The sequence below is a fragment of the Cinclus cinclus genome, chromosome 3, assembly GCF_963662255.1.
Source record: "Cinclus cinclus chromosome 3, bCinCin1.1, whole genome shotgun sequence".
NCBI lineage: Eukaryota > Metazoa > Chordata > Aves > Passeriformes > Cinclidae > Cinclus > Cinclus cinclus.
In genome coordinates, this window is record NC_085048.1 from 14867946 (window position 1) to 14884624 (window position 16679).

Here is a 16679-nt window from a genome sequence, read left to right on the forward strand (position 1 = left end):
TCACCATTTCCTCGGCCTGCAGGTTGCTGGGTTTTGAGTAATGATTTACTCTTGCTGCTGACATGGAAGCAATTTACCTTCTCACAGCCAGAGTCTGCCTGCCTCAAGCTGCCTTGCCAGACATGAATGGAAGGTAAACGGGCAGAAGGGCTCACAGATTAAACTTCAAAACCAGTCAGATTTAGCCCTGCAGATGAACTCAAGCCAGAGGCAAACTTGGAGCAGGACTCAGCTCATAAGACTGCAGATGAAGGATGCTGAGTACAGCTTTGACAGCTGGAAAAGGAAAGTTAGCCAGAGCTGTGGCCTCAGCTGGAGGAGCACACCAAGCAAGCATGCAACCACCCTACAGCTCGGGCCACTTCTGCAGCATCAGAATGGATTCACTGTTCCAGTGTCCAGACTTTAAGAGGATCAAATTCAAGCTGCTGCTCAGCCCAAGGTTTGGCTGTACAACCACACAGGGCGGTGTGTGTAACAAGCAATGCCACTCTGACTGCAAGATCAAGCCAAGAGACATGCTTGAGCACAAATCCATTGTCCTTTAGAAAATTATTCCTTTTCATGGATTTAGAATGGCTTCAAGGACAGAAAGACTTGCCCTCAACAATACTTGTGTTAGCAAGGGGGTAGTTGGAAAGGCTTCCTTGTATGCAGACTGTTTCCTCTCGCTGGATGAAGCTGTTCCAGACTCCAGCCCCATTAGGATGTGGACTGAGTGGACCTCCTGGCTGCATGGAACAGCTCAGACCACATCTTGGGTCCAAGGAAAAGCAGAAAGGTGAGCACAGATTGTGAAATCCATTGCCATGTTTTACATAAGCAAAGCTGGGGGAAAAATAAAAGATCAGAAAAAAAAAAAAGTATTCTTAGGGATATAACTGGATGCTGAGAAAATGTTCCTTGAAAAATAGTAGTTGGAACAGGTAGGACGTCTCTTCCCCTGGGAGACAAAAAGCATTGTGACAACCTGCAGAGCCTGGGGGCTGAAGTTCGAGCTGTTCTGCCAGAGCACTAAACCTGCACCTAAGCGTTCCCTTCCAGCTGTTGTCCTGAGGGGGAAGCAGAACCGTCCACGAAATCTCTTTTCACCTCCCTCACACTTGCAAGAACAGTGTGCTCTTCTGTGGACAAAGCCTTGAGTCACTACTCCCAGGTGGGCTCTGCCTGCAGACTGAGCCACCTTGCAGTGAAAGGCTGTGACAAAAAGCTGGAATCGTTACACCTTCTCCCCTTCTGCTGGAAATAAACATTCTGTAGTTCAGGAACTGGTCAGAGGGAAACAGAATAAAAATGAAGGTAGTTGCTGCTGCTGTCACCATCACCTCCTTCCCAGCTGAGACTGGGAGGTAACACCCAGCCTGCCCAAGCCACTTCCACACCAGAGCAGGAATAACAGGCTAGCACAGCCACCCTTTGAGTTAAATTCTCATTCCTGTCTTATTTCCAGCATTCACTCCATGCACAGATTTCGACACAAACAGCAGCACCCAGCACATCCCTTCTGCTGACAGCTGCTGGAGGCTGGGCTGGAAGTGGTGTGGAGCCAGGAACTCTTGTTCCCAGAGAGCAGCCCCAAGGCCTGATGGGTGTGTGCACCTTCTACCAAAAATGTGAGACCAGTGGTGTAAAATCACAAACAAGTGAGTACTGGTCAATTTACAACAGGATCAAAAAAATCCTGCCTTTACAGATAAATGAGCTAGCAAGCCCCAAAGTCTTCCACTGGCCTAGACATACAACCTAATCCTGATTTACACAGTTCTGAAATGGATGCCTATGAAACCTGAAAATCCATTTTTTTTATGACTTAAAACCAGTCACGTTACATACATTTTATTTAATAAAAGTTAAAAACACGTACAAAAATGCAGTTCCATTTCCTTAAAATATAGGCTCAAAATAAAAAGACTGAACAGTAGAGTTCAGGCAGTAAAGTGCAAAGACAGCAGCTATGCCAGTCATGCTGAATCCATAAATAACCCTTACACAGCAGGAAGGAACAGACAGAGCAGACGCAGCCACACCGCGGCACAGCTATTCACGCACATCCACAAGAGAACAATCCACACATCCCACAGGGCTGCCAGGAATTGCAGGCCAGGTACACCCAGACAAGGAGGGAGCAGTTGCTTTTCCACACCGTGACACACATACATGACACGCTTTTAAAAAGTCTGTATTCTCCACGCCACCGTTCCCCCCCCGCCCCCCCCATAATGCAACAGACATGACAATTTATATAATTACGACAAGAGTTTCCAAACTGTTTTCTCAGGTGAGCACCATAAATGGTCAGTCTGTAAAGAAATTAAGTGCTAAACTGGCTACTAAACTGAGACAGGACATGCTTCCCCTGGTTAAAAGCATGCAAAAACAGCATCCAAAAGTCAGACTTCTTGTTCTAAGGGATTTCTGAGGGGAAAAAAAACAAACAAAAAAGTAAGAGCAGCAACATCTCTTTGTTCACCACAGAAACTTGGAAAACTGGGTAGCAACAGAGAAGAACACCACCACAAGGATCCACTTCACCAGGAAAAGAGGTTCCAACTGAGCCCTTTGGAGAGTCCAAAGCAAGGTCCACACACACTCACTGGCACGTCCACTGGGTCAGTGGGATTACAGCACGTGTCAGTGAACAGGGTGTGGACCCTCATAAGGTCAGGCACAAAAACTTCAGTACACTTAGCACAATACTCCAATTTAGTGCAGCTTGAAAACTTACTGTTGTTAATTATAACTATAGGCTTTAATGTAAAAAATAATGACATCATCTGCTTTAACTGAAACAGATCTCTGCTGAACAGAAATCTGCTGATTTCAGGGGAGTGCCAGTTCAGGTTGGCAAGTCAGCACTAACATAGATGAGATCCATGCTTTGCCCATACTGGAAAGCAAGACCAGGATTTCAGAACAAAGCAGTAAAAGAGAGTGCATTCCTAGTTATCCACAGCTGATGCATATAGGGAAAAGAATCCTCCCCAGTGCAGGAGTGGCTGAAGGGAGAAGAGTCCAGAAGGAATAAGCACTCCAGAGGTATTTCATTCAGTGGGGGAGCTGCCTCCCAAGCAAAACAGCTGGTGCTTTGCTCTACTGTTAGCTCTGCTACAGTACACACGCACTCCTTCTGCACCAGGGGATGGGATCGGAGCAGTCCGACTGTGCTACGGGCATTTTGTTACTCACACTGTGCTAGTACAGCACAGCACTCCTGCAGCCATGGGCTCCATTTCTTAACTATCATTACACTTTGTGTAAAAGAAAATCCATTCAACAGGGTGAGTGTATTGTTTAATAGAAAAGGGTGATTTTTATACAAAGTACTGTGGAGAAGTATAAGGCCACATGAAGAGTATCATCAAGTTGACATGGTGGCTATTTCTTAACTCAAAACACAATTAGTACTTCCTCTGGTGCATTGATATAGGTAAAAGAAAGCCTTGAACAATTTTCTATAAGGTGCACAAGCATCCACAATACAAAAAAAAAACCCTTTAATTTTTTATTTCTCCTCTATTCAAAAAATATAAAGAGAGACCCACTATTTTTTCATGGGCTATCTTGCCACTTTGCGTTTTTCAGTTTATTTTGATATGTTGGTTTAGTAGGACCAAAAATAAAGCATAATTTTTAGTGTCAAAATTTATAAATGGTGTTTGTGCTTCTACCTCCATCAGAGCAGTCTGGCTCCTCCAAACTTTGTTCCAGTGTAGACTTGGGAATGCTTCTACCAACAGCCACATCAGCTTCTATTTGCCAAGGGTATGAATTCATAAAATGTTGAGAATTTAAGCATTTGTGTTCTCAAATAAGGTCATTCTGTTTTGGTTTGTTTTAAAAATTACTGACTCACTTTGATCTCCAATCTACCTGCATAAGGAGAGTATAAAGACCCCATTGCAGGATCAGGATTTGCTAGTGTGGAAACACCAACCAGTATGAGTTAACAAATGATAAGTGTTTACAAAACACTCTGAATGCAATAGTTTAGGTTTACTGAAACGGAATTTCCAAAACTCTGGCTCTTATCCAGCACAACCCTACTAATGCAAGTAATTTGCCTGCATAACAATACCAAAATGAACAAATACAAAATATATTTGGTATAGAAAATAGTACTATAAAAATTAAAAACCGCCCTGTTTTACTGTCCATCAAAATATTAACAGCAAGCATTACAAGTAATTTTTTTAACCTATTGCCAAAATCATTTCCAAAGAGTTCTACTTTCCTGAAGTGCTGGTGATTGCAATTGCCCAAGGAAAAAAAAAAAAAAAAAACAGGGAAGGAACGAGGAAATATGATAGATTTCTCACAAAGCACTATCAACAGAGGACCTAAACTGCAGGAAACTAAGGTACACACAAACACGGGGAAAACAAAAGCCATGGCCCATTCTGTTGTTGCCATCGGAGCTCCTCCTATCCGCAGGAAGTTTGCAGGAAGGTGCTTCTTCACCTTAGCCCTGGCAGACAGGTGATGGCACAGGGATGAGCATGCTCAGAGCGCTGCTGCCCTTGGGTTTCTCTGCTGTGGCAATTCTGCTGAGCTTGCCAACCTCTGTCTGCCAGCTGGGGGTCTTCTTGGTGGTCATGTGTCGGCGGGTGTGCTTTGTCAGGTGGTCGCTGCGCATGAAGCGGCGCTCGCACACCGGGCAGGAGAACTTCTTCTCCCCCGTGTGCGTCCTGCGGTGCCGTGACAGCTCATCCGAGCGGGCAAACTTCTTGTCGCAGCCGTCCCAGTTGCAGCTGAAAGGTTTTTCTCCTGCAAGACGTAAAAGAAGCGTATGTTACTCTTGAGAAGCTGTTTTGCAGTCTTATCGAAGAAGTAACTTAAAAATCTGCCTTGCAAAAACCAGTCAGTTCCACGGAACTGCTCACCAGTGCAGTCAACATAAGATTAAGCTAAAGTTCTGTTCCCCAAAAAAAAAAAAAAAAAAAAATAGGTATCATTTCTACATATTTCCTTGTATCCCTCTTAAAGTGTTCTTTAATCAAGTCTGGTTTTTCAGTTGTCAAAAATCCCAGTTTAAAGAAATAGAGCCTTCATAAAGCCACCTCACTCATCCATTGACTGAACTAGAAGCAAGGCCCTGCTACCATCCCCGTGTATCCACATCTCTCTGGCTGCAGCACATCATCCCAAATACTGTGGGAAAACAGGAAGCCTGGAATGGAGCCTCGGGGTCCTGCTGCTCCAGTGATCCAGTCCCACACACAAACATAGTCCCAAGGCAAAGCCTGTCCTGCCAGCTCCCCACAGACCAGGAATGGCAGCAGTCAGCAAGGCTGCCCACATCAGCTGCTGCCCATGCTGGGCCACTGCTGAACATCCCACCTGTCCTGAACAACCACCACTGCAACTACTGCCTGCAACTCCCACAGAGCTCCAGACAAACATCTGCACAGGGCCCAAAATTATGGGGACACTTTGGAGCCAAAGAGAAGGGGCACACAGAAAGGAAGCCCCACAGGAGTATTCTTTACTTCAGGTACTGAGAGCAAAGGCTGTGTCTGCTGGATGTGCGTGCAGGGTAAAGGCAGAAGAAGAAAGCTGAGCTACTCTTCCTCCCGATCCTGTAATGGGAACTGGCTAGTGAGGGGTCAGTGTGTTTCACCTGCCACTGATGTCTTAATCAGGATACAGGGACACACACAGGCTCCCTATGGATCAGCAGCCATGTGCACAAAGTGAGGCACTTGCTGATAGTCTTTATCCTGGAGCACCAGGTTTAATTCAGCAGCCTCTCAAGCCAGAAGAAGCATCATTCTAATTCTGAACTATGGTTTACAAGAATTACCAGATTCACGTAGAGGTTAAGCTCTTTCCCCAAAGGAGCTGTAAAAGACAAGCTGCCAAACTAATGCAAATCCTGCCACGGAAGCTGACCTATCCATTAAACCAGTGAGTGTGAGGTAAACAGTAGGTAGGGGGAAAAAAGTCAAGGAAAAACAAAAATAGACAGAACTATTCTATACCAACCTCCCACTATGCCTATCCTTCAGCATCAAAAATAATCCCCGAGTACTCAAAGTTAGTTTTAATTTAACAAGAATCTAGAACCAGAAAAAGGATAAGTAAAACATGAAGACTGTTTCCATAGTGACCCAATTTATGGAGCAAATCAGTTCATATTAATTACAATTAATTTTCATTTACCTCTAAAATTCCCCTTCTGTAACTGAACAAACTGTTATATTCCTGTAGGAGCTCTACTTCCTAACAGAGCAGCCCAAAATGTCAGTGCATTCCCATTTAGCCTAAACAAAACTCTGAGGGAACAACAACCAAAAAAAAAAACCCCAAAAAGCCAAAACATAAACCCACAGCCAAACAACAAAAAAGCAGTTTCTGAGTTTCTCTTCTCCTTTACTCCTGTAACAATTAAGACCAACTCCCTGTACTATGTTCTGCTTACACCAGACCTCCCTGTGCTCCAAAACAAAGGACGTGCACAGTTCATTTCAATCTAATCCAGATAGCAGGATTCCACTTAGATCTAAACACACGTACACAGACAGCAAAGCTTCACTCCAACTAAAGCCTACAAAATTCAACTAACACTACAGGGTCAGCTGAGGACTTAGAACAAAGTACGTCTTGTTTTGCTTGTCCATAGAGAATAAACATTCCTTCCATCCCAAGATGAGCAAAAGCTTCCCCATCATCTACTCCTTCCCTTTCCCAGCCCTTCCCCACAAAAAAATTTCAGCACCCCAACACAAGCCAGCACCAGAGCCCTCTTGTAACGCACCAGTGTGGGTGCGAAGGTGGGCTTTGAGGTGGGAACTTTTGAAATAGGTTTTCTTGCAGCCGGGGAAGTCGCAGACATAATTCCTCCGCCTGGAGAAGTCCATCTGGGGGGCGCAGGTCTGACCAGAAGCGATGAACACAGGGGCAGGGGCGAGGGGCAGTAACTTGGTGCTGCCAACAGTGACCACGGTCTGTGGGCACTGCGGTGTCTGTGTGACAGCGGGCTGCGGGAGAACCAACATGACAGTCCCCTGAGGCACAGAAGGTCCCATGAGCACAGGCTGAGAGAGAGGGGCTCTCTGCGGTAAAATAGGTTTCACGGTTGTTGAGAGTGCTGGTGCTGAAGGCTTGACATAAGCATTAATCATGCTGCTTTGTCCATTTAAAGGGATCATCTGACAGAGAACTTGGGGACTTGAGACAGGGGCAGGTGTCACTGGGGTAGCTCTTTTTTGCAAGTCATTCTCACAGTTCTTTGGTAAGTAGGTTTGCGGTGAAACAGGCCGGACTGGCAGTTGCCCTTTATTGGTCACAATATCACTGGAGTCATGTGCATAAGGCTGATGTACTGGAGAGGTTTTGTTGATTAAATCATCCACAACACACGTGTCCTGTGGCAGTCTGGAATGTTTTCGGTCATCCGCTCCACACCAGTCTCTGGAAGTGCTGTAGCCTGAAGTTACACTTGTTTTCTCTTGCAGGGCAGGAATGTGATGGCAAGCAGAACTATCACCTGTGTGACGTATGACACTTGTTGCCATGGCCCTGCAAGGCTGAGGTGAGGAGGATTCAGAGATCACTGGCTTCTGACTGCACTGCTGCCCCACGCTGAGAACAGATGGCTTGGTTATGGGAGAGGCACCGGTCACTGACGTGACTGAGCAGGCAGCTGTATTTGCCATGACAGTCCTTGGCTTGGAGTAAGTGACTTGTGAGGACAGGAGCGTGGCTGCCGATATCTCAATCAAGTCAGGGCTGTGCGGAGGCGTCATGCACTGCAAAAAAAAAACCAAACCATAACACTGGGGATCAGTGTAATTCCATAGCACAGTTTTCCCCTATCTTTAGTCTGAAAAATAAAATTACATGCCCTCTCCCGGCATCTCAGAATGTGCCTCTTAGGACAAATACAGCATACTGCTATGGTTGAATCCCAGATGGCAACCAAGTCCCATGAAGCTCACTGATCCTCCACCCACAGATGGATGGGAAGGAGAATCAGAAAAGGTAAAACCTGTGGGTTGAGATAAAAGCAAGTTAATAATTCAAATACAGGAAAATACAATAATAAAAATATTAATGGTAATAAAAAGGCAGATGAGAAATAAAGCCCAAGAGAAACAAATTATGTTCAGTACAACTGCTCACCATCCACCTGGCCTGACCCCAAGCAGTGATTGGCCCCTTCTGGCCAACTCCCCCCTGTTTATATACTGAACATGATGCTATATGTTATGGAATATCCCTTTGACCAGTTTGGTCAGCAGGGTCGTAGCCATGCTCTGTCACAGCTTCTCCTCCTCACTGGCAGAGCAGGAGACACTGGGAAATCCTTGGGTTAACTGTTGCTGAGCAGTGCTTACTCTAAGACATCCATGTGTTATCAACATTATTCTCAAATCCCAAACACAGTACTGTATCAGCTACTAGGATGAAAATTAAGTCTATCCCAGCTGAAAACAGGACAATATCCTCCCCATATTCTACCTGCACAGCTGACCCAGCTGGCAGATCCTCTAGTGCTGACTGCCCAGGTGGCTTTTGCTAAATGTGCATCCCATTGTTTGAAGGTCCCACCGCCCATTGCTCTCAGTAACAGTCTGTTCTATCATTCCATTTTCCTGGAGACTGGCACATCATAGGGCACATGATAAACCCACACAATGCCATGCTCTTCAACCCAGGTGTCTATGAGGTTGCTTTGGAAATGAATCCCCTTGTCTGGCTCAGTTCTCTCTGGGGTGCCATGTTGCTGTAAGATTTGCTTCCCAAGGCCCAGGACAGTGTTCCAGGTGGTGGCATGGGACATGGAATAGGTTTCCAGTTATCTGGTGGTTGCTTCCACCATCATAAGCACATGATGCTTGCCTTGTGGGTTTGTGAGTCTGATAGAGTCCATCTGTCAGCTGTCCCCATACTTGCACTTCAGCCATTGTCCTCCTCTACACCAAAGAGGCTTTAACTGCTCAGCCTGAATAACTGAGAAGTATGGTTCACAGTTATGGATAGCCCTACAATAGTGTCCATGGTCCAGTCCACCCCTCCATCATCACCCCATATACATGTCCCATTTCTTCCTTGATGGCCTCAGATGTCATGGGCTCACCAAGCAATTAAAAAAAAAAAAAAATCACTCTTGTGAATCTTGCCAATCCAGATCCACCTGAGCCACTTCAACCTTAGAAGCCTGATCCACCTCTTGGTTGTTTTGATGTTCCCTGGTGGCCCAGCTCTTGGGTACAAGAGCATCCATGTGGTGTACCTTCACAACCAGGGTCTCCACCCAGGCAGCAGTATCTTGCCACATGGCAGCAGCCCAAATGGGCTCACCTCTGCTCTGCTTCCATCACTGCAACCACCACCACAGGGCATTTGCCACCACCCATGAATCAGTACAGAGACAAAGCACTGTTTTTCTTGTCTTGCAGTGTCTAAAGCCAATTTTCATCTCTGCAAAGTAACTCAATTCACCTTCTCCTTCAATGGTTTCTGTAATTTTTTGTAGGATATGCCACAGCCACTGTCCATCTTTAATGTTTTCCTACAACACAGCAGAAATCATCAAACACAGCATATTGTTTCTCACTTTTTGGTAACTTATTATCCAATAGAGTCTCTTCAGCACATGACACCTCCTCATCAGGTGGCATCCAGGAATCTCTCCTCTCACCAATCCCAGGAGTCTTGAAAGTAATCACAATGACCAAGGTTTCCTATTTAAGCAGCTAATGTAAGTAGCAAGACCCAGATAGTATCAGCAACATGATGTGTAGGAGACCCATCCTTTGTAGATCCAGGCCAGCACAGGCAATCAGGATGCCAGGGAGAGCCATGCTTCTGTACCAATCACTCCCAAACCAGCTGGAACCTCTTTGTAAGCTACCAGTATCACTTCTACAGCTGGAATACAGTGGGCTTCAGACCCTCTGTATCCCTGACTACAAAATCCTAGAGGCTGACCCAATTCTCCTCTGGTGCATTCTGCCAGAGGTTCCAGGTAGGGCCATTTTCCTTGGCTGCAGTGTAGACCACGTTTTTTCTATCTTGTCCTGCCCAGACTGGCCCAAGGGCTGGGGCACAGTTAATTTTCTGCATGAATTATCTCCTGTTTAATTTGTTCAAAGGCTTGTTGTTGTTCAGGGCCCCATTTGAAATCTTTCTTCTTCTGGGTCACTTGACAGAGAAGGCTGACAATCAGACTGTAATTTGGAATGCGCATTCTCCAGAAAACTCACAATGCCTGAGAAAGTTTGTGGTTTTCTTACTAGTTATTTTGCTAATCAAATCCATTGGGATTTGATGACCACCTTTTATTCTTAAAAATTGGATCTCCTGTGTGAGTTCCTGGACCTTACTTCGTTTTATGACAGCCTTCAGAAAGATCTGGACTATTTTCTTCCCTTTCTCAAAAACTTCTGCTGCTGTATTGCTCACAATGGTATCATCAATATATTGCAGGTGTTCTGGAATTGGATCAGTCCATGGCAAATGGTTCAAATTTCTGCCACATGGGTTGGGCACACTAATTTCATCTGGATCTGTGGGTGACTGTGCCTTCCTTGTGTCATAATAAACCCCTTCTGGTACAGCTAATTCCCTCAGGTACCAGGTATCTCTTCCCACAGTAGCCCACCTGCCTGGGTGACAGTCTCTTCCCTGAAGGGATACCTTTCCTTCACCCTTGACCAAGGTGCCCCCAAAGGCTGAAGACTTGTGTCATTTTTCCAATCACCTTGTCAATGGTCTCTTCCCTAGGAAGTCATCCCAACTGCTTGGCTTCCCTGTCTCCTAATTCCAGGCTACTAGCCCCACTGGAGCAGCCAGGTGATAATGTGCACGCCTGGACAGCAGCTGAAACCTCTTCACACATCCCACAGATCCCTCACAGACAGGGATTGAGTGATTACTTCTTGTTCTGCCTCTTCCTCCATCCAGTTTTTGTGATGGCCCTGCTTCATCCTCCTTTACTAAACGAGCTGACTTTCATGTCCATGTCCTCTTGTGTACAAGGACAACTGATAATGGCACAAGCTCATCCTCTGGCTCAGGTGCATCATCCCTTGCTGGGGTCTGAGTACTTACACTGCATGATGTGAGGGTCTGAACAGCCACAAACAGTTGCTTAACCCTAAACAAGACCTGAACCACATTCACAGACCACAGTTTCAGCATCCCAAGGATATTCAAAACTTCCAAAATCCCCATGCCTGGAGAAGAAGGGGAAGATTGCATGTGTCTTCTACACAGGTTGGGTCTTCAAGGCAAAAAGGCAAATGGTGCCACTATTAGCAGTTTCTAATAGATGGCTCCCCAAGTACAGAGGAGATGACAGAGGGGCTGAGAGCATGAAAACCTGATTAGTTTCAAGGCCAGCAGTTCTGTGCCATCATAATCCAGCATTATGAAGTACAGTGAAATGTTAACCTAAGCCTAGGCCCCAGAGATGATACCACAACCCCAGGGGGAACATACACAGCAAGTAAATTGTTACAGAACACAAAAATTCTGGTAGCAAATACTTTGACACTGTAATCAACAAATAATAAACTAGTAAGAAGAATCATGATAAATTTGTTTCAACATGGTCTGGTCAGATCTGTCATGGAAGAGAACCAGAAAGATAAAACTCATGTGCTGACATAAGAACAAGTTAATATTGAAATAAAGCAAAATACAGTAACAACAATTAAAATTATTATTACAGCAAGATACCAGAAAGAGAGAAAGCAATAAAACTCAAGAGAAACAAGTGGCGCACACTACAACTGCTCACCACCAGTACCAGTGACCAGTACCCAGGTCCTTCCCAACATCAGTGGTCATTCCACTTTTTGTGCTGGGCCCGTCACTCTATGGTATGGAATATCCTTCTGGTCACTCTGGACCATGTGCCCTGGCCATGCTACTTCCCAGCTTCCTGTGCACCTCCTCACTAACAGAGCATGGGAACCTGAAAAGTCCTTGACCTGGGGCAAGCACTGCTCAGCAACAACTAGAGCATCAGTATGTTACCAGCATTATTCTCACTGTAAATCACAAACACAGCACTGTGCCAGCTACTAGGAAGAAAATTAACTCTATCCTAGCCAACACATTGCTTTATCTCTTGGCCATTCCAATTATGCTTAAAAGCATATTAATAAAAGGAAAGCAGTGAGACAACTGTAAACCTCCATAAAACACTGCAAGTATACTCACTGCACCACAAAAGTCTTTCATTCCTTTCCCCTCAGCAATGGGCACAGCTGTGAGGCAATGAGCAGAATAAACAGACCAACAATAGATAGCAATGCTCTACCTTTCCATTTTAAGCTCCCAGCAAGCCTCAGATCTTTTATCAATGATTACCTCCTTGTCTTATGGCTACTTTTTAGACAAAGACAAATGAAACTGCTCTGTCCCTTCTTATTCATCCATTTCTCTATATGCTGTCTTCCTGCATCTCCTCTCCTTCCTCCTTTACCACTGAAAGGTATCTTGTGCAGTTCAAGAGTGTCAACACTGAGCAGCAGGAGATATTATGCCAGCTGCTTGTCAGGTTGCTCTTATCTCAGCCTCTTTCCTCTCTTATTCCCCTTTTCCTGGCAACTACATACTAGAAGCCTACTGGTTGAAATGGGCTGTAGCCATCTAAAACCATAATGGCAACCAAGCCCTTTCTTAATACCTACTTTTGTTGCAACATAAATTGAAACAAAAGAAAAAATTGGATTCAACCAACATTAGTCAGCTGGAGTAAACCAATGTCTGGAGAAATAACAGGCTACATGTACAAACACATAGTACAGAAACTAATTAAATTGCCTATTTCATAACGGTAACGTGTACTTTCTCTTACAATGACCAGTGAAGCATAATGTCATCAAGAGCCTTTTTTTAAACAGTGCTTGTAGATATGCTGATGCCAAATCACCAAGGCTCACTCTGCCATTCTTACTCAAAGTGCTCCAAGAAACCTACAACAGCCATCTTGACATCCCTATCAAATCAAATAATCTGTCAGCAAGGCCTTTCACACCTAAATTTAACAAAAGCCTCTACATTTGCTAAACCAGACAGCAAAAAAACACTAAACTCAACAGCTCACCTCACTACTCTGTGCATACGCACACAGCAGAGGCTGTGACAAAGGGACACCTAAGCAAGCCTGTCTCTTCCAGCCAAGTTCAAGCATTGCAGGGATGTGACATCCAGGTGTTGGGCATATTTATTTTGTGTTCATGTTTTTCTTACCAGCGTTGATAGGTAGTCCTTTGGTAATTCAGCCGCAGCCTCTGCGTGCATTGTGTAATCCCCAGAATCCGAGAAGGGCGTGAGGGGCCTTATCTTTAATATGTCACCTTTCTGTGATCTTTGACCCCAGGAGCTCATGCAAACAAGGGCTTCAACAGCTTCAATGTCGTTCTGCTCCAAGGTGCTGCAGGTGGACCTTTCACTGTCATGACGCTGCCGTTCACGGATAGACTCATAGATGTCCACAATGTCAACCTGAGTGTAATCGGATTACTGGCTATTAGGACAAGTCAGAATGCAAGGCTGACACCACCCACACACTGTCTGCTCACAATGAAGGTCAACTGAAACAGAACCCATGCCCGTGGAAAGACTTTTACCAACTGGCTCAACTCTCACTGTCCTCCCAGCAGCTCAGCTCCACATTCCCTTCTACTAAAAAAAATATTAAAAAAAAATAAAAAAAGGAAGATGTGTAATTTTGCAGGAAAAGAACAGTTATGTACATAGCTCACTTTCGTGGATCACACTGCTCTGAACAAACACATCCTATGCTTGCATACAAGCAAAAAAGAGGAAAATCCTGACTTCCAACCTTGTTTAGACAAGGCTGTTTCCTGAATCCAAAAGAATATTCAGGACTAATCTAATTCTGGAAACATTTGGAAGATATATCAATAAATTTCAGCTACCAGTAAGATGCTTTAAGGTATGATCATTGACTTAAGAGTACAAAGCATCACAAAAGAATTTCAATCTTATTTTTAACAGGGAAGCCAGGATGGGGAAAAGATGGAAGGAAACAGTCTTCAAAGTGCAGTTGGAACTGTGCATCACACTTTTGAAAGTCTGATACCACGTATGTGCTGGGTATCTAAAATGCACTCTGAGTAACATGAAGACAAATGTAATCACACCGATTTGCTTCCAATTGCAAGCATCACAGAATATTTGTGTGCATATGCAAAACCTTTGACTTCTCTGCAAAAGGATATCCAAACTTCACAAAGCTCTCACGGTGCTTGGCAGTGGCTCCAAAAGCTTTGCTAGGCTGATGGGTTATTACTCACATGCCAGCTCAGTCTCAACTAGGCATCCAGACTCTTCCAGTCTTTAGACACACCAACTAACTTGAAGGCTGGAATTCAGAAGCGTGGACCAAGCCTCTTGAGCCTACTGCTGTTGTTACACAGAGTGTTTGTATACTGCAGGAAACAAAGTTTTTAACTCAAAAGGCAACATCACATCATTAGCATGGCCTCAAGCCCTAGATGGAATTCTACTCATTGGACAACAGCAGAAACACTAAGTCAATGGGTTTTGTTACTGAGTTAAGTAATGTGGGATGATCCTTATTCAACAGTGTCACAAAGATGTAAAACTGTGTTTACATTCTAGGGATGTGCAGGCAAACGTGCTAAACATAATGGGTCAAAAGTGTTGGTACTGCACTCACAGAGGACTTTCACCTGAAAAACATGAGGTACCAGGCTTGGAGATGTCATGATTTGGGGGCTGGAAGGGGTGAAAGCAATTAAGACCTTGGAGAGAGACTTCTGTAATTTCCACTGAAAAACAATGAGAGAAAAACACGATGTGTGCCTGTGAGCGTGGACCTTAGCCGCCTGTCACACAGGGGCCACACCAGGCGAGGCTCTGCACTGAGCAGAGTCTGCCACTGGTCCTCTATGTGCGCCTGCAAGCAGCCAAGCCAGCAGGTTTATTTTTTCCCAACCCTACGTTTCAGAAGAGCAGCTTTCCCTAAAGAAAATTTAAAAAAAAATGTGCCTTGCTTCCTCAAAAAAAAAAAAAAAAAAATCCTCACAGAAAAAGCTCTTTCTACAGACAAGCGCTGCAGACCGAGCTCCCCGGCTGCTGCCAGGGAAATGGCCAACCTCGCCGGGCGCCTGTCCTCACATCACCCCACCGGCAACTACGTGCGCGGGGTGCAGGCGGCACGGGCGGGGACGTGCGGGGAGCGCGGGCTGCGGGCAGCACGGGGCCGGGCAGGGAGGCGCGGGCAGCACGGGGCCGGGCAGGGAGGCGCGGGCAGCACGGGGCCGGGCAGGGAGGCGCGGGCAGCACGGGGCCGGGCAGGGAGGCGCGGGCAGCACGGGGCCGGGCAGGGAGGCGCGGGCAGCACGGGGCCGGGCAGGGAGGCGCGGGCAGCACGGGGCCGGGCAGGGAGGCGCGGGCAGCACGGGGACGGGCAGGGAGGCGCGGGCAGCACGGGGACGGGCAGGGAGGCGCGGGCAGCACGGGGACGGGCAGGGAGGCGCGGGCAGGGAGCTTTGTGGGCGGGGAGGGAGATGCGGATCGCTCCCGGGCAGGATGGGGGCGGCGGGCAAGGAAGAGCGGGCAGTGCGGTCGGCAGGGGGAGGGGGCAGGCAATGCCGCGGGTCCCACCACCCGCAGGGGCCGCGCTCGCCCCCACCCGCTCCTCGCCCCACGGCAGCCCCCGGCCGGGCAGTGCCACCGAGAGGAGGATAGGAGAGAGGAGGAGAAGGGGACAGAGGGCAGCTCCCACCCTGCCGCCGCCCCGCGCGGTCGCTGCGGGAGAGCCGTCCCCGTTCCCCGCAGGTGACCGGAGCAACACCCGCTTCGGAAGGCTCTGCCCTGGCACAGCCGCCCCCTCCCTGCTGCCCGCCGGCTGAACAGTGGTCCCTGCCGAGGACGCGACGGTCCCCGCACTCTGCCCGCCACCGAGCACGTGCCCGGGCTGTACCGGCGCTGGCCGTCCCCAACTCACCTTCTTCCCTCCTTCTCTCCCTCCCTCCCCGCGCCCGGTGCTCACCGCGGGAGCATCTCCCATGTCCGAGCAGGGCGAGCCGTGCATGGCGCGGGTCGGGCTGGCGGCGTTGGCGGCGGCGCGCCCGGGGAGCGGCAGCGGCGGCAGCGGCGGCAGCGGCGCGCACACGGCGGCGGGAGCTGAGCCCGGCAGCGCCGCCTCCTCCCGCCCCAGCCCCGCCCCGCCCGCCGGGAGCGGCTCGGCCGCGCGCTGGAGGAGCGCCGCGAGCGCAGCCTGCGCCAGACAGCGCGGGGGGGGGCGACGGCCCTGGCCAATCAGCGCCCGCCGCGGCCCGCGTCCGGCCAATCAGCGGCGGCGGGCGGCGTGATCGCGGCGTGCCGGCGGGAAGGGCGGCGCGTGGGCACGGCCGGCGGGAAGGCGGGGAGGGGGCGGGGCCTGCAGGGGCGGGGGAGCGCGCGCTGGAAACTGGGGGAAAGGTCGGGGGCGGGCGGCGGCCGGGAATGCCCGCGCGCCGGGGGGCGGGGCCACCGCTCTTCCCTCCACACCGCCCCCCCTGCTGTGCGTGCGGCGCGGCACGAGCGCTCCCGCCAATCGCCGGCGCCCGCCTGCGCGCGAGGAGCGCCCCCGTTCCCGCCGCCGGCTGTTCCCGTTCTGGGGGCAGCGCCCCCGTTCCCGCCGCTTCCCGGCACCCGCCGCCCGCTTTCCCGTCGAGGTCCCGCCTGTC

General features: G+C 48.1%; 1 protein-coding gene across 1 annotated transcript; it reads right to left on the reverse strand.

The window, feature by feature from the left end:
- Positions 1 to 3403: 3403 nt before the first annotated feature.
- Positions 3404 to 16042, reverse strand: KLF11 (KLF transcription factor 11). The gene is made up of 4 exons (XM_062488486.1): positions 16001 to 16042; positions 13207 to 13461; positions 6755 to 7748; positions 3404 to 4764 (listed from the first exon to the last, which is right to left on the reverse strand). Exons 1-4 carry the CDS (start codon positions 16040 to 16042, stop codon positions 4460 to 4462), a joined length of 1596 nt encoding a protein of 531 aa, XP_062344470.1. The 3' UTR covers positions 3404 to 4459.
- Between the last annotated feature and the right edge of the window lie 637 nt (positions 16043 to 16679).